We start from the raw sequence: 24,207 nt of genomic DNA, 5'->3' as shown, positions 1-24,207 counted from the left end.
AAATTTATATCAAACGAGCCATTAAACACACATTTTGGTGAACAAGTAATTTGTGGGTTAGTAGTAGTAGTAGTTGGTAGCCTCTCTTCGGAACCTTTTTTCTGACGACATAGGAAGTACCGAGTACGCACTACACGATGGAGTTGTTATGGTATATATAAACACTGTTTGCTGATTATTATTTCATTGTTTCGTCTTTGCAATAAAAACATGGTAGTTAATGTTTGTTATACATAGAAAATGGCATATAACATGGTGATACTGATTTGGGCCGGGTTGGGGGAGGAGAGTTGGTAGTTTTGTATGTATGTGAGTCGGTGAGGGTCAAAATTGTCTTTTCGTGTTGAGATTTGGTTTTGTGGTCATTAGATAGTAGCGTAGTGCCTCGTGGTAGTGGCAGATCTGAGGTCAACATGTGATGTGACCAAGATTTTCATCTTCTACACATAACAAAAAAAAGTATACACATGTTGGAAAAAAAAAAAGTATAGACACAGAATAATGAAATTAGAAAGTTGTCCTTTTTCAGGTGAATGAATAGTAACTCAGTTTTGCCCAAAAAAGTAAATATATAGTTTACTCAGCTGTTTGTTAAAAAAAAGAAAGGAATAGTTACTCAGCTAAAGAAAATAGTTCGCAAAATTCAACTTTGTAACGTTAACTCAATTTAGAAAATTAAACGATATGTACTATAAAATATTAGAAGAAGTGAGAGTATGTACATATAAATAATTAATAAGTGTATAATCACGTTTTGGAGAATTTTTCCATGTGGGTAGATTAATAGAGGAGGACTTTTTTAATTGGGGATACTTCACCAACCTCAGATTTCTAGGCTGCATAACTTGAAGTCCACCTAACAAAGAAAATACAATAAAATACGAAAAGCATAGCCTTATGATATCGTTTCGTAATTAAAAATAATAATTCTTTTTGAGGTCGTGAATGGTGAATCATATGATAAAAGTAATGTGATATATTTGGAAAGCCTGGAATGCACGAGTTTATGAAAATATTATGGAGAAACCGGAGGATATTGTTAGGATTGCAGAAGGCGAAGCTACAGGGTGGCAGAAGGCACAACTCGAGGAGGATATCGGTACCCCTGTTTTATTCCCTGTAGGTTTATCGGTTCCGGCGGCCACGAACACACTTCCAACTGAGTTCTCGGGTTACCGCTGCTTCATAGATGGTTCCTGGAAAGCAGGAGACCAATTTGCAGGCGCTGGATGGTGTTGTATCTCACTACAGGCTACGTCGCCGCTGATGGGCGCAAGGAGTTTTCGTCGAAGTCTATCTCCATTACATGCCGAAGCTGAAGCTTTCCTGTGGGCGATGCGGTGCATGATTGGCCATGACTTCCGGGACGTGGCTTTCTATACGGACTGTGCGGATTTGGTGAAGATGGTGTCTTCTCCTTCTGACTGGCCAGCTTTCTCGACGTACTTGGACGACATCACGATGGATAGGGAAGAATTTTCTTTTTTCTCTTTATCTTATATTTCAAGAAAAGCTAATGTAACTGCGGACTCTTTGGCACGCCAAGCGCGTACATCTCCGCATCATGTTCTGTTTGTAAACAATTTTCCTTCCCATTGGCTCGTTTGAGCTGATCTTTTGTAGACAAAAAAAAAAAAATGATAAAAGTAATGTGAAACTATTCTTATTGAGGTGTCGACATGGTGACATGAGAGTGAGACTATTCTTTTACTAAATTAAAGTCGTACGATATTATTACTCCAAAAATATCTACTTCTTAAGATATTTTATTACCTAGAAAAAACTATTTCTTTCTTTTTATACTTCATTGTTTTGCCTAGACAAAGGAATGAAATATCAAATTTCAAGTTTTGAAGATAATTGTGTTACATTTTTCTGTGTTTGAAAGATGATTTTTGCAATAATTTTTATTACATTTTAACAAACACTTTTGATAGAGACTAATATTTAACAAATATTTTTCATTTTAAAAAAATTACATTTCAATAAATTATTTTGTATAAAAAAATCACTTAGTTCGGTCAATTCAAAAATTTCCTAGCTCTAAATAAATATAACAATTTTTAATATTTAAGCAAAAAAGCAAAAGCTCTCTTCGTTTACATAGTCGCTGCGACCACTTTCGGCGATAGAAAAATTAACGTGCCGGTATTTAAAACTTAGATATGAATCACAGTTTCTGTTAAAAAGAGTCACCTCATATGAAAAAGGAGTCGCAGCAATTGTTTTAGCTGTCGCCTTTTTTCTGGCAACACATGAACACACCGGCAACCTCCATAAAAATAATCGCAGTAACAGTTTTTACATTTATCACTATATATTTGGCCATATCAACGTTTTAAATTTTGATCGCTGGAATGAGTCACAGAGACACCATAACAAACAGGGCCAAAGAGCTGCTTTTTCAGGACAGGAAGAGTCGAAGAGACCCCCAATTACCTTTTCTTTTTCTAAGTTTGTTTCAGCTTTGATTCTCTTCTGAACTATATCAACATTCCCACGTATCATGGAAGAGTTGCAGGTTGCTAATCAAAAAAATCCAAGCTATAATGCAGGTTCATTAGTGCAACTTTCAATAACAGAATGCTCGAATTTGACTTGTTGACCTTTTGACTCGAAGTCTCACTATTAGCGTATAATGATGCTTATTAATTAGTGCACTTGCCTCACCACTCTTGGCCCGATAAAAGAACAAGCTATCGTCGATAATGAGGAGATGGAAAATTGGTGAAGAGCTTGGTGCTACTCACATTGGGTTGGATCGGCTTGTCGAATCCATATAAGAATGTAACTTTACCTTGCGATTAGATGAGAATATATATAGCAAAAGATATCGATATTCTTCATAGCCAATTTTGCCTACTTTTCATCCAATCATTAGCTTTGAAGAGTTGTAGTTCGATGAATTCTACTTTAATCTATCGTAAGTTCTCGTCATATATGTTTTAATAGCTATATAACGGAAAATCGGTAATTTTATACCCCAGCTATAGAGGTATGTTCGATTCCTACACCATGTTTAATATTGTGCAAATTCATACATTAAGTTCAATAAAATTCAAATTCGCTGCTCCAACTCATTAAAATATGTTATTACTTACATAAGCCTTAACGGTGTTAAGAGACCGTCAACGGCTGCTTACGTGGACGCCACATATGAAACAACGTCGTTTTGAAAAACAAAAAAATAACTTCTTTTGGTTAAACGACATCGTTTTTTCTTTATTCCTCTTTTCTTACTTTTCTTCCTTCTTTCCCGATTTGAGGATTGAACCCAAAAACCCTACAAATTTAAAAAAAAATCCCCAAATCAATTAAACAAAGAAATGCTACTTCAACTGGGCGAGTGACGTCAATGACGCCGGAATCTCCAATCTGTAGTGGGAAAAATGAATTGGGAAAAATTCCGAGAAACTGGGAGCGGAACCACAGACATGACGATGCCGACTCCTCCGGTTTCATCAGAGACGACGACGGCATCCAAAGAGATCGATCCAAATATTGTATTGATAGTTGCTGATTTCTTCAAAGCAATCGCCCATGACTCATCTGTCAACGAATTCACCTCATCTGACTCTTTCTCAATCTTATTTCAAAGCAACACCAAAGCTCTCTTCATCTCACGCGGTCGTGTCTCTTGCTCTGTCATCGTCACACCTTCCTTATCCGTAATCTTCTTCTTCTTCTCTGTTTTTTTTTGTTTCAATTGAATCAAATGGGTTTCGTAATGTTTTGATCTTTTTTTTGTGAAAATTAAAGTTTCGATCTTTGATTTGGGTTTTGTTGTGATTATTAGAATTTCTTTAATGGGTTACATGGAGGAGCAGTCGCGTCAATTGCAGAGAGAGAGTATCTATGGCTTGTGTGAAAACTGTTGTCTCTAAAGATAAACATCTCTTCCTTGGTGAATTGAGTACGTCTTATCTCTCTTCTGCTCCTATCTCGGTAAGCCATTCATTCTTTTAAGATTTTTGGATCTTCGAATCAGAGAAGAAGCTTAATTTGTGTGAGAAATTTTGCAGTCTGAATTGGTTGTGGAGGCATCGGTGGTGAGGAATGGGAGGAATCTGTCGGTGGTGACTATTGAGTTCAAAATCAAGGAGACCATGAAAGTCACTTATTTATCTCGTGCTACTTTTTACCACTCTCCCATCTCTAAGCTTTAAGCTTTTTGAATTACTCAGAGATCTTCTTATAAAGCTCTATGTTGATTATTTACAATCATTGGCTTATTGTAATGGAGTTTCCCAAGAAGCTTTTATAAATCGGGAAAAAAGGAGTAAGAGAGAAGAAACGACGTCGTTTTAACTAAAAAAAGTTATTTATTTGGTTTCTCAAAACGACGTCTGATTGCTCGAGTATTTATCCGATACACTTAACCGCAAGGCAGTATATACGGGGTCGAATCCACAAGGACCAATGGTACACTAAAGATTTGTGAGACTTGTAAATAGCTAAAGCGAACGAAAGTTTGTTTGTTTGGTTTCAGAAATTGTAAATAAAAATGCAATAAATAAAATGATTTAACTTATGGGATTAAAACATTGGGCTATAGGGTATTTCAGAGATCAATGACCAATGGGAAAATGAAACAAGGAATTCAATAGTTAAGAACCGTTCTAGAACATGAACACAAGATTTGACTAACCCTCTTTCAAGGTATTAATCACTAAAGTTGACTACTCAATTACTAAACTTTTATTTGTAATCTCCTAATCAAATTTGCATTATCAAACAAGTTCACTAAGTTCACAATATCCCCTAACATCAACTTTCGCAGGTTAGAGAAATATTGCTCAATTCATATTGGTTCAGGCATTCTATCAAACACTTGTGATGCATAGAAAGACCTAGAATCTAGAACAAGGTGATCAGTCCTATTCTAGCATTAAGAGCATATGAATCAAAGAACCACAAAGAAAATAGAATTCCCAAGCAACAATTAAACCATTAAATCATTTGATCCCCTACTTAGAACCCTAAACCCCAATTAGGTGACTACTCACACATATTGAAAGCAACAACACAAAGAGAGGAAGAAAACATAATTAAATTGATTAAATAAAATGAGGAAAGAGTTTAGAAATCTTCTCCAAATTGTCAAAGAGGATGAATCTCTAATCTCCAGAAATAGCTTATAAAAGTCTCAAGGTGCAGGAAAACTCAGAAAATAGAATATATCCTAGCATCCTTGCTCATTAGGTTTTGGGAATATATATACCCTTATTAAAATAAAAGATATAAAATTAAAAATGAGAATAGAAAAAGGAAATAAGTGTCTGGATTGTAGTCAAAACAGACTTCACCACACTTGTCCAGACTTCAGTAGACTTGTGCATAAATTTCACCAGACTTCACCAGACTTGCCTACAAACTTCACCAGACCTCTCCAGACTTGTTGAAACTTTAAAAAATAAAAAAGTCATAAAAGTCTGATTGGTAAATAAAATGCTTTTAACACTTTAAAATGTTTTTAAATTCTTAAAAACCTTCACCAATCGGGGCCTAAGTGGTAAGTTCAGTAAATATAATGAAAATTTTGGACATTTACACAAACATACTCTTATTTTAATTATATAGAGATTAGACCATCTCCAACTCATATGCAAACTCCATTTTGGAGAAAAACCTTCTCCAACCCCACTATATTTTTATCTGCAAAATAGAGATCTCTATATTTGGAGACTTTTAATTCATTTTTTTCATTTTGGAGTTGAGCTTTTTTATTTGCAAATCAGTTCCTTAAATTTATATAGATTTATATTTTATATCTAAATATAGTTAAATATTATTATTTTATACTTAAACTTATAAATAATAATTTTAAAATTCTATGATTAACATATATTACATAGAAAATAGAAAATACAAACAAAAGTACAAAATAGCATTACTACCAATAAAATTTAAAATACATAATATGACTTAAACTAAAGATTTAAAACAACTTAATACAACAAACACTAATAATTAATGAATGTTGTGTAATGTAATGTTGTTCAATAATAAATTTTAAATATAAATAACATGCTAAATGTTTTTTGCTATAAATAAGATAATTGGGTCAAGTTTGTAATTTTAATAAATAAAGGATCATTATATAAATTAATAATAAGATATAAGAATAATATTCTTAGAATATTCTCTTTTGGAATCAAATATGAAAAAATAAGTTGGAGTAAAACCATCTCTGGTTGGAGATGGTTTTAATGGCCATTACCAATGGAAGACATTATTGGTCAAAATACAGAAATATTATTTTTGGTGCCAAAGGCTACACTGAAATCGACACCACAAGAGTGTTGTCCTTTTCCGGTCGATTAAAAAGGATCGAATGTCGTAATCGATCGAGTACTCTTATTTTGTGTAATTGATTTCATAAACCTACCACTATGGCACTACCAGTTCCATAACTTCCAAGAAAATTTATTAAATAACATTTTTCTTTTTTTTGATTAAACAGATGTTATCATTCCATTAACATAGAAAGTAACATACAAGGTAGAAAATGTTTTTAGTATACAACATGAAAGGAACTTGCCCAAAGCATAAAACAACAAGGAAGCAGATAAAGATAGAGACAATCGATACTAAAAGCTTGAGAGCTATGGACCACATGCTAGGAAGCAGAATGGAACCTGTGAGATCAAGACAAGTCGATGTGAAGTCCTTGAGCAGATCAAAGGAGAAAAGGGTGGCCATTGTCTTGATTCGAAGACTATTTGGCGGTGAAAGGTTCAAAGCTGACTGTCTCACCGAAGTGAGGGAGGCTACTCTAGGTAGAGCTTTGATGAGAGGTCGAGCAAGGGTGGAGCTCTGAGGGCTGATCGCTACTAAAGTAGTTGCAGGTCCAAGGTTGAGTGAGAAGAGCTTAAAGAGTTTGTGGTAACCACTGCTCCATGGAATAGGGGTCATAATGCCACTGCTCTTCAAGATTCTATGAGGGGGCTTCATAAAGTAGATGGTTTGCGGTTTTGAGATCTTTGCAAACAGGCGAAGTGGATATAGGAGGCTGGTGAAGGCTTGGTAACCCCAACTCTGTAGAGGTGGGATCATAATGCCAAGCTTTACCAAACTAGCTCCATCAGAGAGAACATCCCTAGGAAATCCGATAAACACGGTTTTCAAAAGGCTCTTATACCATTCTATCAATAATAGTGACTTAGGGATCAGAAGCAGTCTTCGAACTAGTGATCCAACTAAGCAAACCAAGTGTTGTCTAGGGTGGGAGAGAGTGGAGTTTAGATCAAACTTTGGATTCACACTGAATTCGACACAACATGTACTCAAGCAAATTATAAGAAACCAATATTCTGCTATCGAGGGAACCTCGTCTTGACCAAACAGAACACATCAGTACTAAACAATTTGGACTTGAAATGAAGCAAGTATAAGCGGGTGTGAGTATGTTCCAGTGCAGGGATGAGCTATAGTCTAGACAAAGTAGACTATCTACCAGGATTCCGGGGTATGAATGGAGAGCAAACCTGGGCCAAAGAGAGAACGAGGTTGGAACAGAGCAAGCCGCGGTTTTGGGTTTCTTCGTCAAGATCTTCAGAGGCTCTGGCGTCAACACAGAGCTCCCGTCCAACTGCAGCCAAGTAAAACACTTGGAGAGGGGATATAAATCCGAGGAGCGGTGAGATGTTGAGGTTGACTGTGGAAGAGGCCAGATTGAGAGATAGTCTCCAAAGGTACAAGGGCATTCGGGGAATTGAGGGATGGACTCAGACAGCTGGGTACTCAGGCGAGCAACCTCACCGAGAGAGGGAGACGGAGACAGCGGAGAGATGGTGAGTAGAAGAAAAGGATGCAGTACCGGAGATGAGATCTGGAATCTCAGGAGGTCGCCGGTGAAACTAAAAGAGGACATGAACGAGATTAACAGACAGAGGAGATGATGGAGATGATGGAGATGACACAACCAAAGCCCAGCGATGCTGATCGGAATCGACGTCACCAGAGAAAAAATCTTGATGGTTGTGCCAGAGAAAGAGCGGCTAGGGCGAACTGTCTTTTTATCGATTTCTTTTAAAAACTTTATTAAATAACCTTTTTATTGCTTAAAGTCTTTGGGATTATATCAGTGCCAACAGTTTTGAACTTATTTATACTACTACAGTCCACATGTTGCTTGTTACGTATGACACAAATGTGAAATATTATGGCGACTTACTATTAATATTAAAGTATACATTATTCGTTTAATAGCAACATATATATCGTTTCTATAGAGAACGATTAAATCTTTTTAAAATTCATACAACACTTTATAAATTTATAAACAAAAAAAGAGAACCATGTATTAGATCTGCATCGTGTGGAAACAAAGAGAAAAAGAAACGCACATCCCCACATAATTGCTATGATTCTCACTGTCGGTTGCTTGAAATATTACAATTCTTTCTAAATCACAACATAATGTCTAGTATTAATTTATTGAAAGTCTGGTTTTGTGATCAGATCCACCGACGCTCCTACACGCGCAGGTCCAGATCGAAACAGCACACACACAGTCACTATGCCACTAAAGTGTAAACGCTTGGTGTCTATTTTATTTGCACTTATTATAATATTATATTCTTCAAAAACAAGTTGTTGTTTTATTTTTCAAACCTAACTTTAATATGGATTCATACTGGTATTTAAAGTTTCTAAAATTTTGGACCAAAATATAAATTTACACTACAGATATACATCCACCAATAGATAAAAAAGTTGCAGATTTCAGTTTTTCTGTATATTCTATTTCAGTATGATACTATTGACAGATCGTAAAAACCAATTAGCTAAAGTTGATAAATATAATGCCGAAAAGATTTCAAACTGAAAAAGGACAATCGTTCCTGTAGCTTCTTTCTCTTCTCTCTCCAAAAGTTTTTCTCAGATCTACTTTTCCTTTCTTCTTTTTCGTTTGTTTTTGGCTCGGATCTTCATAGATTGGTTAGGATTTCAAACCGCTACAGGAGTGAGGGAAGCTCTCTTCTCTGACATCGGAGTGGTGTGGTTTTTCGGCAAGTGTTGCAGTTGTGGCCCCTTCCCGGTGGACGAAAGGCGTCGTTCTGGTTCCTCCTGGTTTGAAGACGCCGCTGGAGATGCAGAGCAGTCTTTCACGGCTCATCCGCATGGTTGGAGGCTGCGACGGCGGCAGAAGGCGCTTGTGGGTTGGTGGGTTTTCTGATGGTTGTTGGGTGGTTAATGGCGGATCCTCTCCGGATCTTAGAAGGCTAACACGGATCTCTGGCGATTGAGAGGTTGTCGAGCCTCCTCCTCTCTCTAGCCACCGTGTCTTTGTTTCCACCAAACCAGATCTGAAGTTTGCTTTACCTCCGGAAAACTTTTCGGTTCACGGCTTCGGAGAACAAGGGCTTGGATCTGAGTATGTCGTTTTGCTAGGTAGGGGATTCGACATTCATTGGGTGGCGGAGTGTCGGAGAGTTGTTCTACTCCGGAAGGCTTGTGGAGGGTCAGGCTTGTCGCTGGTGGCGGTTCGGAGACCGGATCCGAATACTCCGGTCAAAGAACCTATCCGGCGACGTAGTCGCAAAGTTGTGGGCTTTGTATTCGCCGAAAATAGTAGATCTGAGTCTCTGCCTCCGCTTAACCGCCCGGCTTCAACCTTGTAATCTGTTTCCGTTCACCGGAATTTGTTTTCTGTTTTGTAACTGTAGTCGTTTGGTTTACAGGCCTTAAGCCCGTTAAGGGATGAGGCCCATTAATAAAATGGTTTTTTTTTTAAAAAAAAAAAAAAAAAAAAAAGTTGATAAATGTAAAAAGAAAGAAAAAACAATATTAATAAGGAGGAAAAAAAAACAGAAAAGTTCACATGGATCTAAAGCATTTAATTAGAAATATGCCGTTTTACAATAAGCGGAGAACATGGGACGTCTCTCGTGGGCCAATGAGACGAACGAGATCTCATAATTAAATGATTTCAAACATGGGGAATTCATGGCAGAAGAATGATGATGCAATTTAAGCGACTCTAGAGTGAAAGTGATACACTAGAGACTAGAGAGCAATGCATTGTGAGCCAATTCGAGTGGGTGATCTAAACTGATACAAGCGGGATGATGAACTGATTTAGAACAAAATTTGGGATATCATATAATTACAGATTTTAAGTATTTATAGCTTTAGTTGTTGAACATTTGGTTAATCTGGTTAAGTTGTCTAATGGAACGAACTGAAAGGAAGATGGTAAATTGAAAAGATATTCTAATTCTAAAAGAATTAGAAAGCACAATACACTACTTAATCTACTCCTATTTGTTAATGGCATAATCCTGATCATCATAGCTACAATTTTCCTTCTTATTAGGTTGATCATTTATGCTCTATAGATGTGTTTTTTTTTGTTACCACTCTTGGTCTACTTCTCTATATTCTTGGCATTTAATTACGTGAGGAAGAATAAGAAATCATATTTTGTGACCAATGAAATTACACTGCATATATCTTACATATTGCTAGTCATGACTCATGACTAGCAAGTAGCAACCCTTGTGTGACTTTTGTGGATACATCCGCTAAGAGACCGGCTGCTCCAGTATGCACGTCGTTCCATATATTTGAATAATACATGTTTGATGTTCCTTGGTGACAATAAACTCTAAGCAACCATCTCAATAACATGTGCCCGTGGTGAATGCCGCAATATGGTGGTGGTGAATGCATTTATAGCGTAACATATCGTTGTAAGTAACTCATTCTAAAATTTTGTCAATTTTTGTTTGAAAAATACTTAGGTTTTACCCCTAGCTTCATTCACCCCCTCTCCTCTGAACCAATCAAAATCTTCAATCTAATATTTCATTTTAAAAATAAATCAAAATTAAATTAAAAAGCAAAACAAATTAAAAAAATAAATTCTGTATACTTATAATTAAGGAAAGTTAAATATTGGCTTGGTTTAGATTTTAAAATTAGAATAAAATTATGTGTCGGTTCGGGTTTACAAATGTAAGGTGATTACAGTTTAGATTTTACAATTAAAACGAAATTATATATCGGTTTTGGTTTCACTACAAGAAAACATGGATTTTACGACTACAATTGGCGACTATATATGTAGTCGTCATTTTTGGCGACTAAATAGCAACTATTTAGCAACTATTTTACGACTACATATATTTGGTTGTATATCAGTCATTTTTTTACGACTACATATCGTAGTTGCTAATTTAGTCGTAATTTAGCGACTATTTTATGACTATATTGCACACCAAAATATGTAGTTGCTAAATAGTCACCAATTTAGTGACTAATATGTGACTCATAGTAAATGTCTCTAAGAAGTCACATATTAGTCGCTGTTTAAGAAAATCAAAATTTTCAAAATTTAACCCCAAACCCTTAACTAAACTCTAAAACCTAAATCATAAACTCTAAATCTTAAAAATAAATCATAAATTCAAAGCTTAACCCCAAATCATAAACCTATACTCCAAACCCTGTAATTTAAACCCTATAACATAAATTTTAAACTTTTATAATGCATAGTATATAGAAATAAAATTGTAAACCATTTAACCAAAATATAACCACTATGTGTATAAAATAAAATCTATATCTAAAACTATTTAGTGTATACATATACATAATATTTTCAAAAACTATTTACTTATAAAACTGATTAAATTAGTCATTTTAAAAACTAAATCTAATTGTTGACAAAAAAACCTAAAACTAATCATTTAGTTTAGGCCTTAAAGGCTTTTGTATCACTTTGAGTTTTGATATAATTCAAAATTTGGCCAACAAAAAAACAGAAAAAATCAACAAACCCTTCACGCGTTAACAAAAATAAAAAAAAGAGAAAAACCTACCCTAGATCTGCCTCCATTCCTCGACACTACACTTAGAAAAAAAAATCATTATCACTCTTGAAACTCTTTCCGAAAAACTCTCACTCTCATTTCTTCGAATCGCGATGACTCTGTCCAGCCAAACCTCCGACCGTCGTCTTCCACGTCTCGTCAAGTTGAACTGCCGGGTAAGTCTTCTTTCTCTACTCACTTCCCCCTTATCTCTATGACTTCTCGACAAAAACAATTAGACCTAAACATTTCAGATCTGTTTCTTTATCTACTCACCTCCCCCTGTTCTCTGTCGAAGATTTTTATTGACTCTTCCTTATTTAATTTCTCGTCTCTGCTCTCAAATACCAAGCTTTCTCTGTAATTTGAACCGCTGATTTTACGTTTCAACCTCGAAAAATCCAAGCTTTTCTGTCAATTGAAGACTTTGTGATTCTTGAAATTCGTCTTTGTTTAATGGGCACAATTAGGGTTTTCAAGGAGGTTCCCGGATCTTTGAAATTGACTTAGTTCATAGTCACCTCAGTTTTGGTGATTTTATTTGATAAAATCTGGTATGTGTATGTGTTTGTGTTTGTGTCTGTGTCTTAGAAGCTTATATATGGTTTGAACATGTGAGTTTTGTTTACTATATTATTTTGTTGTTTGTGATCAATAGACTGGATTTGGAGAAGTTGAAGAACATGTCAAGAAGCTTGAAGAAGCAGTTGGCTGGAAGAAGATAGGTATTTCAGATTAATTCGGATCGAGCATAGATTTTGGTTACTTAACACTTTTTCTGCGAGTCCATGTTAGTCAAAATTGCTAGGTTTGGTTTTCGAATTGAGAGTCTCGTCTCTTTCCAACCCAATTTCCAAGGAATTAATTAAACTTTGCCTTACAAGTTTGTGTTTTTATTTTGATTTTGAATAGATTAGATTTCAATTAGAGAGGCAAGCCATACTAGTTTTGTGTCTACAGTTTTTTTTTCTTTTATTTTGATAGTGAACAAACTAAATCAGTGTTCAGTTGTTTGAGCCTCTCGTCTTGTGATGGTTTCAGGACCCTTTGATTGGTTTCAATTTTTATAGCCCCTAATGGAAAGGAAACTGGTCCCAGCTCTGCCTTACCTGCAAGGTTTTTCCGCAGAAACCCGTTTTTTAATGTGAAACCCAACATTTTTTTCTTTTTCTAACTAGGATTGTCATACTTTACTCAGATAATTAGACCGGTGCGATCTAAACACTCTCCCACATGTAAGCGCTGCGTTGAGCAGTTTGACCATCACTGCCTCCGGATTTCCAACTGTGTTGGTAAGGTAAGAGACTAAGAGTTCTTTGCACCGCGAATCTCTCTCACTTTTTGTTATGGAAATTATTTGGCAATCTTTCACTTGTGACATGAAAACACCCTGTTATGCATATTTTTCGGTTAACGGTGTCTTAATACGATTATTCATCTCGCAGAAGAATAAACGACTTCTTAGTCTTTGTGATCATGGGAGCTTTAACATCATTCGTTGGCGGCACAACTGCTGTTCAAAGTATGTGACTGAAACAACTCTCCCTAGCAATCCTACCATTGAACATTCCGATGCTGCCGTGTTTCTATTTTTCCACTTGATCTTGGAACATTAGTGGGAACTACTTAGGTTTCAATGATGGAATACAAAGCAATTGTGAATGTGCTACAAACCATTTATTATGTAGTTGTTCATCTATTCTTTTTCTAATTATGTTTTTTTGAGGAGGATGAAGTATTCTTTTTTTAGTTCTGATTTTTAATTTTATTTTGTAATACAGTTTTTTTTTGTAATCATGGCTTAGAATAATCAATATAGTATTCGAAATATGTTTTAAATTATTATTCATAATTTAAATGTATTTAAATCAATTAATAAAATATATATATATAATTTGTATAAATACTGTATAAATACAATAATGTATAAATACTTAAAATACAACTATAGTTGGTAATTAGTGGTTAATTAGTCACTAAATTTGGTGACTATGTTACGACTAATGTTTGTAATCGTAAAATTAGTCATTACGTAGTCGCTAAATTTAGGACTACATTACGACTACGTTTACGACTGCGACCTTTAGTCGTAACATAGTCGCTATTTAGTGACTAATTTACGACTAATATTTCTTACCGACTAACGATTTACGACAACATGTTTTAGTCGTTATATAGTCGTAAAACACTATTTAGCGACTAAATAGTGACTAATAGTGCAGTCGTTATTTTCATGTTTTCTTGTAGTGTTTATAAATGAAGTGGTTAGGGTTTAGATTTTACAATTAAAACAAAATTATATGTCGGTTTGGGTTTATAAATGAGATGGTTAGAGTTTAGATTTTACAATTAGAACAAAATTATATCGGTTTGGATTTACAACTGAGATGGTAAGGGTTTAGATTTTACAATTAGAACGAAATTATATGTCGGTTTGGGTTTACAAATGAGATGGTTAGGGTTTAAATTTTACAACTAAAACAAAATTAATATCGGTTTGGGTTTACAAATGAGATGGTTAGAGCATCACCAGCAGAGAACCATTCACCGTTGCTAAAAAAAAACCAAAAAAAATATATTTTAATATAGAACTAATAAGAAACTGACATCTGTATAAAATGTATGAGAAACGTTGCTACACTAAGACCATCATTAACCCAGCAACTTAGACAAGGTTGCTTTAAAAGAAAATATTATTTTAATCAAATATATATTTTTATTATTTTTTTATTAATTGTATCCATTAAAAGGACTACACCTGTCCCTTTTATCTGAGCAACGTTTCTTGTGGAAGCAATCCAAGAAACGATTCTCTGCTTTTTCCCTTCTTTCTCATTATTATATTATTTTATCTGAGCAACTCTCTTCATGAGTAATGATGCTCTAAGTAACTTCAGCAACGTTCTCTCCCTTCCTCTCTCCTATTTGTATTTTTTATTAAAAGAATTTGGGGAAGCAACCAACCAGTAAAGATGGTCTTAGGGTTTAGATTTTATAATTAGAATGAAATTATATGTCGGTTTGGGTTTACAAATGAGATGATTAGGATTTAGATTTTACAATTAGAATGAAATTATATGTCGGTTTGGGTTTACAAATGAGATGGTTAGAATTTAGATTTTACAATTCGAATGAAATTATATATCGGTTTGGGTTTATAAAAGAGCGGTTTAAGTTTTTAATTTTATAATTATAATAATGTATACAGTTTTTATTTCCTTATTTTATAAAGGGGTGAATGAAGATGTTCACCCCTAAGAGTGAACCCAAGTATTGTTCTTTTTTTTTTAATGTGATTTTTTACATTAAGTTTCTAATTTACCCCTTAATTTTTTTCATTTAATTTAAATTATTAGTCACTTTATTAAACATATACATGTATAATTCAAAGTTTTTTAATTTGGAAAAATACTTACGTTCAACCCTAAGGGTGAACTTTTTTGTTCACCCTCTCTTCTCTCAGCCAATCAGAATCTTCCATCTAATATTTCATTTAAAAAAATAAATCAAAATTAGGGTTAAATTAAAAAGCAAAACAAATTAAGGAAACAAATTATGTATACTTTTAATTAAGGAAAGTTAAATATTGGCTTGGTTTAGATTTTTAAAATTAGAACAAAATTATATGTCGGTTTGGGTTTACAAATAAAGAGGTTAGGTTTTAGATTTTACAATTAAAACGAAATTATATGTCGGTTTGGGTTTACAAATGAGGTGGTTAGGGTTTAGATTTTATAATTAGAACGAAATTATATGTCGGTTTGGGTTCACAAATGAGATGGTAGAGTTTAGATTTTACAAGTAGAACGAAATTATATGTCGGTTGGGGTTCACAAATGAGATGTTAGGGTTTAGATTTTGTAATTAGAACGAAATTATATGTTGGTTTGGGTTCACAAATGAGATATTTAGGGTTTAGATTTTACAAGTAGAACAAAATTTTATGTCGGTTTGGGTTCACAAATGAGATGGTTAGGGTTTAGATTTTACAATTAGAACGGAATTATATGTCGGTTTGAGTTTATTAAAAAGCGGTTTAAGTTTGTAATTTTATAATAATGCATACAGATTTTATTTTCTTATTTTCTAAGGGGGTGAACCCAAGTATTGTTCTTTAATTTGTATGAATTATGTTAAAATTACATATCTCGTGAAACTGAGGGAGTATATATTAATATGTAAAACTCTTAATATATGGAAATGATAAGATTTACAATGAATTTTAATGATAGTACAATAAAAAATTTTAACAAAAAGATATTCTGTTATAATATGTAGTAACTTCTAAAATGGAAAAACATAGAAATATGCAGTAAATACTAAATAATAAAACCTTGTATAATTCTTGAATAGTCATCGAAAAACTATTCATTCTTTGGTGGGCTACCGTGAAGGCCCGTTTAGGTTCTCAAATAAGTCATCCCTAACTACGATCTATACGATTCGCCAAAACAAATAAAATACAGCCACGTGGCAGTTCCTCCCACATCACCGTCCGATCAAGGATCAACCCACGACAAAGCTCACAAACACGAGTCATGCTGCTCGTGCAGCGTGTTCCGCCATATACGGGATTACCAACTTCTACCAGATCCACCAAACCCTCAAAACAATCTGAACCGTCCATTCCAATTTGACCTCATCTATATATACTCTCTCACTCCCTTTCTCTTCTCCTCGCACACACTCTTCTCTCTATCTCTGCCCCCTTTCGAGTGTTTCAAATCTCAGATCTAGAAACCATATCTGAGATTCCCCTTTCAACGATGGCGTTGCTCGTTGAGAAGACCTCAAGTGGCCGTGAATACAAGGTCAAAGACATGTCCCAAGCCGATTTCGGTCGTCTCGAACTCGAGCTCGCCGAAGTTGAGATGCCTGGACTCATGGCTTGCCGTACTGAGTTCGGTCCTTCTCAGCCATTCAAAGGCGCTAGAATCACCGGATCTCTTCACATGACCATCCAAACCGCCGTACTCATCGAAACCCTAACCGCCCTCGGCGCTGAAGTCAGATGGTGTTCCTGCAACATCTTCTCCACCCAAGACCACGCCGCCGCCGCGATCGCTCGTGACTCCGCCGCTGTTTTCGCCTGGAAGGGTGAGACCCTTCAGGAGTACTGGTGGTGCACGGAGCGTGCTCTTGATTGGGGTCCAGGTGGTGGCCCTGACCTGATTGTTGACGATGGTGGTGACGCCACGCTTTTGATCCATGAGGGAGTCAAGGCTGAGGAGATCTTTGAGAAGACTGGTCAGGTCCCTGACCCTACTTCTACTGATAACCCTGAGTTCCAGATCGTCTTGTCTATCATCAAGGAAGGTCTCCAAGTTGACCCCAAGAAGTACCACAAGATGAAGGAGAGACTTGTTGGTGTCTCTGAGGAAACCACCACTGGTGTTAAGAGGCTTTACCAGATGCAGCAAAACGGAACTCTTTTGTTCCCTGCTATTAACGTCAACGACTCTGTCACCAAGAGCAAGGTATTGATTTGACTTACCACCTTTTACAATATGTTAGGTATATAGATCTGTAGTTTCTGATGCGTTAGGATTAAACAACAACGGATTAAATTAAGTAGATGCAAGATCTGAATTGTTTCTTGAAACTAATACTATTTAGTAGCGAGTATCTTTGGTTACAGTTTTATGGAGATTAACGTTTTGACAATTTTTATGAGATGTTGTACTCTTATCTAATCTAGTTGTGCTCTTTACTTGTAGTTCGACAACTTGTACGGTTGCCGTCACTCACTCCCTGATGGTCTCATGAGGGCTACTGATGTCATGATCGCTGGAAAGGTCGCTGTTGTCTGTGGATATGGTGATGTTGGAAAGGGTTGTGCTGCTGCCATGAAGACTGCTGGTGCCAGAGTCATCGTGACTGAGATTGATCCCATCTGTGCCCTTCAAGCTTTGATGGAAGGTCTTCAGGTTCTTACCCTTGAGGATGTTGTCTCAGAAGCTGACATCTTTGTCACCACCACCGGTAACAAGGACATCATCATGGTTGACCACATGACCAAGATGAAGAACAACGCCATTGTGTGCAACATTGGTCACTTTGACAACGAGATCGACATGCTCGGACTCGAGACTTACCCAGGTGTTAAGCGTATCACCATCAAGCCCCAGACTGACAGGTGGGTGTTCCCAGAGACCAAGACCGGAATCATTGTCTTGGCTGAGGGTCGTCTCATGAACTTGGGTTGTGCCACTGGTCACCCTAGTTTCGTCATGTCTTGCTCTTTCACCAACCAGGTGATTGCCCAGCTTGAGCTCTGGAACGAGAAGTCAAGCGGCAAGTACGAGAAGAAGGTGTACGTTCTTCCCAAGCATTTGGATGAGAAGGTCGCAGCACTTCACTTGGGCAAGCTTGGAGCCAGGCTCACCAAGCTTTCAAAGGACCAATCTGACTACGTCAGCATTCCAATTGAGGGACCATACAAGCCTCCTCACTACAGGTACTGAGAGAGAGAGAGAGTGTGTGGACAAAGCGGTTCTACTTGTGGTTTTGTGTTGGGTTTGTGGTGGAAGAGTGGAACAGTTTGAGATATTGGTCTCTGTTGAAGTTGACCAAATATCTATGAATAAGGGTTATTGGCTTTCGAAGGTTGTGCTTTGTTTTCTAAATTTTTCATGAGACTTAAAATTTAGTTTTTGTTTTAGTTTCAGTTTCAGTTTCCTCTCTTAAAATTTATTTTGTGTGTTCTGTTCGACATTGTACTCTTCAAACAAATGAGAAACCAAAAAAAAACAAAGGGGAAACTTATTTTCGGCATCCCAATTTTAGCGACTTAATAAGCACAAGCAACGCATGCGTTCGATTTGTAACAATTTGCGGTTGTATTTATTACACGTTACAAATGTTCTAAGTTCAAACTACTTCGTATATTTCATTTACACCAAACTACATTCGACAATGAGATGTCCACGATGAAATATTAATGCGTTTTCATGTCTCTAAATTCAAATATCATTCTCCATCATGTACTTGTTCCTCGTAATTTAATAGTATCCTAATAAATAACCTGTTGGTCCACAAATTGCAGTTTGAGCGATACGCAAATATTTCGGTATCTACTTAATCAGTGCTCCACCATAACCCTACCCCATGGCGCGTACTTGCTTATATTGTAGATTTCTGTAGAACTTAGGTGTCGAACCAACTTGATTTTATTAACTTATGAACTTTGGGTATAAATACAACAGCCCTCTTAACAAAATAAGGCTTAGACTCCTAAAAATATACAACTAGTCCTTATCACAAGGAGATTAAGACTTATCACAAAGAATACGAACCTATCACGTAATACTCCCCCTCACGTTGGAGTGTGAAGATCCTGAGTACCCAACTTGGACATAAGATAGAGGAACTGATCACGACCAAGGGCTTTCGTAAAAATGTCAGCGAGCTGCTCGGTCGTACGGACATGTTGTGTGGAGATACTGCCGTCACGAACCGCATCACGAACAGCATGACAGTCGTTCTCAATGTGCTTAGTTCTCTCGTGAAAAACAAGACTAGTAGCGATATAAATAGCAGCTTTGCTATCACAAAACAATCGAGCTGGCGCAGCCTGGTCGACGCCTAATTCCTTCAACAACTTGCGGAGCCATTTGATTTCTTTAAGAGCATAAGACATTGCCTGATACTCGGACTCTGCGGAAGAGTGAGAGACAGTCTTTTGTTTTTTAGTTTTCCAAGAAATTGGCGAACCACCAAGTAACACAACATAAGCACTAAGTGAATGACGAGTAATTGGACAAGAACTCCAGTCCGAATCACAATAGACCTCAAGAATTAACTCCGGAGAGGAATGAAGCATGATACCCTATCCGGGCGACCCCTTTAAGTAACGAACCACTCGCAAAGCAGCATCCATGTGAACCTCACGCGGTGACTGCATAAATTGGGCCAAAACATGAACAGAGTAGCTCAACTCCGGACGCGTGTGAAGCAAGTACAACAAACGACCAACAAGACAGCGATAAGATTTAGGATTGGAGAGAAGAGGACCATCATCGGTAGCAAGATGATGATTCTGTTCTAATGGAGTAAACACAGGACGTGCACCAAGATCCCCACTATCAGCAACAATATCAAGAGCGTACTTACGCTGGGACAAGAAGATACCTTCACGACCACGGGCCACCTCAATACCCAAGAAATATTTAAGCTTCCCAAGATCCTTCATAGAGAAACAACGGCTGAGATACTCCTTGCACTTTTGAAGCATATAACGATCATTACCACAAATTATGAGATCATCGACATAAATCAACACACGCAACTCAAGACCTTTGCGAGTATAGGAGAAAAGCGAATAATCATCATAGGATTGGACAAAACCAAAACGAAGAAGTGCATCATAGAGCTTCTTAAACCAACACCGAGGAGCCTGTTTCAAGCCGTACAACGACTTACGAAGACGCCAAACCTTACCAGAATGAGAGTGACGAAATTCCGGAGGAAACTTCATGTAAACCTCCTCATCAAGGTCACCATGAAGAAACGCATTGTGGACGTCCATCTGGTAAACCTCCCATTGCTTAGCAGCCACAATACGAAGAAGAGTGCGAACAGTCGTCATACAAACAACATGAGAAAACGTCTCCTTGTAATCCTCCCCCTCAATCTGATTGTTCCCAAGAGCAACAAGCCTAGCTTTGTAACGTTCTATAGTACCATCAGAATTATATTTGTCTTGTAGATCCATTGACAACCAATGGCTACTTTGTTAGGCGACAAATCAACCAACTCCCCTGTTTTATTTTCTTCAAGAGCATCAACCTCTTTAGTCATCGCATTATTCCACTCTTTGATCTTAACCGCCTCTTTAAAATGTTTTGGTTCAATGTTAGCAGTAACAGCCGCTAAAAAGATCTGATGACTTGGTGAGAAATCAGCATCCAAAACATAATCTGTCAAAGGAAACAGAGACGTACCTTCGACCGTTGTCGAAGACAGACGAAAGATCGGGAAGAGCGTGTGAGGAAGATGGTGTGTAATTGGCATTGTAGAGAACATAATCAGTCAATCTCACAGATGGCTTAGGTGTACGCTTACTGTGTCGTGGCGCAGGAGAAGACTGTAGAACCTGTGAAACAGGAGGAACTGTCGGAGCAACAAGCTCAGGAGTAGGAGGATTAACCGGCAGGGAAACTGGAGAGGAATGATCCGAATTCTCCAACTCTGTAGAAGGAGAAGACTCATCATCATTCGGACAATGTCGACAGTTGGAGAAGCAACAACTGGAGACGGCGGAAGAGAAACTACAGGAGAAACAACATTGCTCCCCCTATCACCCGAAGTACTAACTATCCAATCATCATCACAAGAAGTCGGAGACGAAGACACAACAGTTGGAGAAGAAGACACAACCGCATAACGAAACACATCTTCTTGAAAGGCAACATCACGAAACACAAGAAACTCGTTGCGTTCAATATCAAACGCCTTCCAACCTTTTTTGCCAACAGGATAACCCACAAATACACACTTGCGGCTATGTTGACATACCTTATCCTTGTCCCTTGTAGTACGATGAACATAACACGCAGAACCAAACACTCGGAGCTGATCATAAGCAGGCTTGCAATCATGAAGAATTTCATAAGGACTGCGACCAGAATGAAGAGTAGATGGAGTACGGTTGATCAAATAGGCGGCAGTGAGCACAACTTCACCCCAAAACTTGATAGGCAAACTTGCCTGAAACAACAAAGCCCTAGCAACATTGAGAATGTGTCGATGCTTCCGTTCTACTCGACCATTCTGCTGAGGCATAGCCACACAAGACGTCTGATGGACAATACCATTGGCACGAAAATAAGGGGAAAGGCACATGAATTTTGTGCCATTGTCGGTTCGAACTGTCTTGATCGCTTTACCAAACTGTCTTTCCGTGTTTGTCAAGAAATTTTACGGAACACCACGCACTTCAGATTTTTCAAGTAAAAGATATGTCCAAACAGCTCTTGAAAAATCATCAACGATTGTCAAAAAATAGACTGCACCAAAAGAAGAAGGGACACGATACGAACCCCAAACATCACAATGAATCATTGAAAAACAATCTGTTGTTTTATTAATGCTAATCGGAGAAACTGTTCTGGTTTGTTTAGTTCTAAAAACATACGTCACAAGACGAAGAGCTAACAGAAGACGAGGAACAAGAAAACATAGGTAAGCCGAAAGAACCGAAAAACTAGGATGTCCTAAACGTCGATGCCACAAAGCCTGATCAAAAATCGCACTTGCCATATGAATCTTTGTTGTAGCCACATCTGTAAGATAATACACACCATCACGCTCTTCACCGCTTCCAATCAAAGTCTTCGAAAAATGGTCCTGTAAAAAACAAATAGTGTCAGAGAACGTGGCAAGACACTTTGTTTGTTTCAATATTTTTGAAACAGAGATCAATGTGCAGTTGAGTGAAGGCACAAAGAGACCATTAGTCAACTTGACATTGTTTGAGAGTGGAAACACTCCCATGCTTATAGCAAAGGTTTTACTTCCATCAGTAAATCCAACTGGACTTGGTGAAATAGGAACCACATTGATGAGTAAGGAGAGATTCCCTGTCATGTGATGAGATGCTCCAGTATCCAAAATAACATTGCCAAGCTTAAGCTTAACAGACAACTTGTTGGAACTGTCGCCTGCGGAAGTGCTATTGTTGGATTTTTCTTGAAGAAACTGGGTAAAAGCCTTCAAGTGTTCTTGTGTAAACTTAGGAAAAACAGAGGAGTTCGAGCTGGTAGCATGTGCAGCAACCATCTGACTACGTCCACGGCCACCGCTGTTGGAAGGAGAACCACGACCGCCTCTTCCTCTGCTGCTGGAACCACGACCATTATTACTCTTTTCAGACCTCTCTGTCCACCAGTCTGGGAAGCCGACGAGCTGCCAACAGTCACGTTTGTCATGACCAGTGTGCCCGCAGTGAGAACAAGAGAGACGACTCTTGCTTACAATGGAGTCTGGTTTGCTTCCACCAGTAGCATCAGGACGAGTAAGAAAACCCACAGCCTTCTCTTTTTGTTCTCGTTGACGATTAGAACACAACCTCTGTTCCTCTCTTATTACTCGGCTATAAACTTCACCGAGAGAAGTACGAGGATCCATCGCATCAAGAGTGGCACACAAACCACCAAACCTGGATTTATCGAGACCCAATACGAACTGATGAACCTTCTCTTCCTCCCTTTCTTTAGCCGGAGCAGAGGTAGCTCCACAGGTACACAAGCCACAAGAACACACTGTGAGAGGCTTGTAAATATGATATTCCTCCCAAAGAGAACACAGTTTGCCATAGTAGTCGATAACCGCTTGACCCTCTTGTCGACAAGACGCAAGCTGACTTTTAAGTTGATGAACACGCACCTTGTTCCCAACAGAGAAGCGCTGCTTCAAATCCAACCACAACCGATGAGCGTTGGCGATAAATGTTACAGTGGACTTGACCTTTGGTTCGATCGAAGTCCTTATCCAACCAACAATCATGGAGTTCACCGTCATCCTATTCTCCAAATTGGGATCGTCACCAGCTGGTTTAGGGATCGTTCCATTAATGAAACCTGTCTTGCGTTTAGCTTGAAGAGCGTTTAACATCTCCGTTGCCCACTCGTTATAGTTGTCGCCTGTTAACAAAACTGACGAGATCATCGAACCGGGGTTGTCGGAGCTTGACAAGGTGTAAGGGGACACCACATGTGTCTCTGGCTGTTGACCAACAGCTTTCTTAGTTGCAGAAGAACTCTCTTCTAAGCTAGACATGATTTCTTGTCACGCAAGAGACGAACGTTTATGAAAATAAAGAAGATCGAAACAATTGATGAGAAAGAAAAGTGAAAATTTTAGAGATTTTTTCTGTGATTTTGGCTCTGATACCATGTAAAATTTAGGTGTCGAACCAACTTGATTTATTAACTTATGAACTTTGGGTATAAATACAACAGCCCTCTTAACAAGATAAGGCTTAGACTCCTAAAAATATACAACTCGTCCTTATCACAAGGAGATTGAGACTTATCACAAACAATACGAACCTATCCCGTAATAATTTCACTTGTTAATCTCTTCACAAGAAAACTTGATGGAGAAAAACTTTTTTTTTTGAACAAACTAAGATGTATGGTTGGAACTAAAAGTGTGGTGCTGGTAGTACAACGGGGGCGGGGTTGGTTTTTTTCTTTTCTGAACGGGTTCAATCACTCTTACGTACAGAGTTATTTTTCAACCCGAAAATCGAAAATCTAAAATCTAACTCCGAGTACTGAAAAACACTTAAAAGGAAAATCTTAAAAGGAGAAACACCTATAGGCCAAACCGCCAAAATTCAAGAATTTCCACGATTTAACAAAAAAAAATAATATATGGTTTGCAA

The 24,207-nt window shown here is 37.4% G+C and overlaps 2 protein-coding genes, 1 long non-coding RNA gene and 1 pseudogene across 5 annotated transcripts; all 4 read left to right on the top strand.

Moving 5' to 3' along the window:
- The first annotated feature begins 1,017 nt into the window (after window positions 1–1,017).
- Window positions 1,018–1,885, top strand: LOC147930806 (uncharacterized). The gene is made up of 2 exons (XM_087477039.1): window positions 1,018–1,549; window positions 1,821–1,885. The coding sequence occupies exons 1-2, from the start codon at window positions 1,018–1,020 to the stop codon at window positions 1,883–1,885; spliced, it is 597 nt and encodes a 198-aa protein (XP_087333165.1).
- A 1,474-nt stretch (window positions 1,886–3,359) lies between these two features.
- Window positions 3,360–4,206, top strand: LOC104732289 (uncharacterized; annotated as a pseudogene). Its single transcript, XR_015574281.1, has 3 exons — window positions 3,360–3,668; window positions 3,797–3,945; window positions 4,023–4,206. The product of XR_015574281.1 is annotated as an uncharacterized LOC104732289 (transcript).
- A 7,585-nt stretch (window positions 4,207–11,791) lies between these two features.
- LOC104732288 (uncharacterized) lies at window positions 11,792–13,661 on the top strand. Of its 2 annotated transcripts, none has more exons than XR_758766.3 (5): window positions 11,792–11,995; window positions 12,478–12,544; window positions 12,861–12,935; window positions 13,018–13,116; window positions 13,265–13,661. It is a non-coding gene; the product is annotated as an uncharacterized LOC104732288 (long non-coding RNA). The 2 variants fall into 2 exon arrangements; XR_002034451.2 differs by having other exon boundaries at window positions 11,838–12,373.
- Window positions 13,662–16,264: 2,603 nt separating this feature from the next.
- LOC104732286 (adenosylhomocysteinase 1) lies at window positions 16,265–18,593 on the top strand. Its single transcript, XM_010451823.3, has 2 exons — window positions 16,265–17,296; window positions 17,537–18,593. The coding sequence occupies exons 1-2, from the start codon at window positions 16,586–16,588 to the stop codon at window positions 18,281–18,283; spliced, it is 1,458 nt and encodes a 485-aa protein (XP_010450125.1). The 5' UTR covers window positions 16,265–16,585; the 3' UTR covers window positions 18,284–18,593.
- Window positions 18,594–24,207: the final 5,614 nt, after the last annotated feature.

This window comes from Camelina sativa, chromosome 12, assembly GCF_030686135.1.
Source record: "Camelina sativa cultivar CO46 ecotype springtype chromosome 12, ASM3068613v1".
Taxonomy (NCBI): domain Eukaryota; kingdom Viridiplantae; phylum Streptophyta; class Magnoliopsida; order Brassicales; family Brassicaceae; genus Camelina; species Camelina sativa.
Note: the sequence above shows the minus strand (reverse complement) of the source record. Positions and strands in the feature narration are given on the sequence as shown.

Coding starts and splice junctions, on each gene's coding strand:
- LOC147930806 (XM_087477039.1), top strand. CDS start 1,018: ATGGAGAAACCGGAGGATATTGTTAGGATTGCAGAAGGCGAAGCTACA. Junction 1,550..1,820: donor CTCTTTGGCACGCCAAGCGC/GTACATCTCCGC, acceptor TGTTTTGCCTAG/ACAAAGGAATGAAATATCAA.
- LOC104732286 (XM_010451823.3), top strand. CDS start 16,586: ATGGCGTTGCTCGTTGAGAAGACCTCAAGTGGCCGTGAATACAAGGTC. Junction 17,297..17,536: donor ACTCTGTCACCAAGAGCAAG/GTATTGATTTGA, acceptor CTTTACTTGTAG/TTCGACAACTTGTACGGTTG.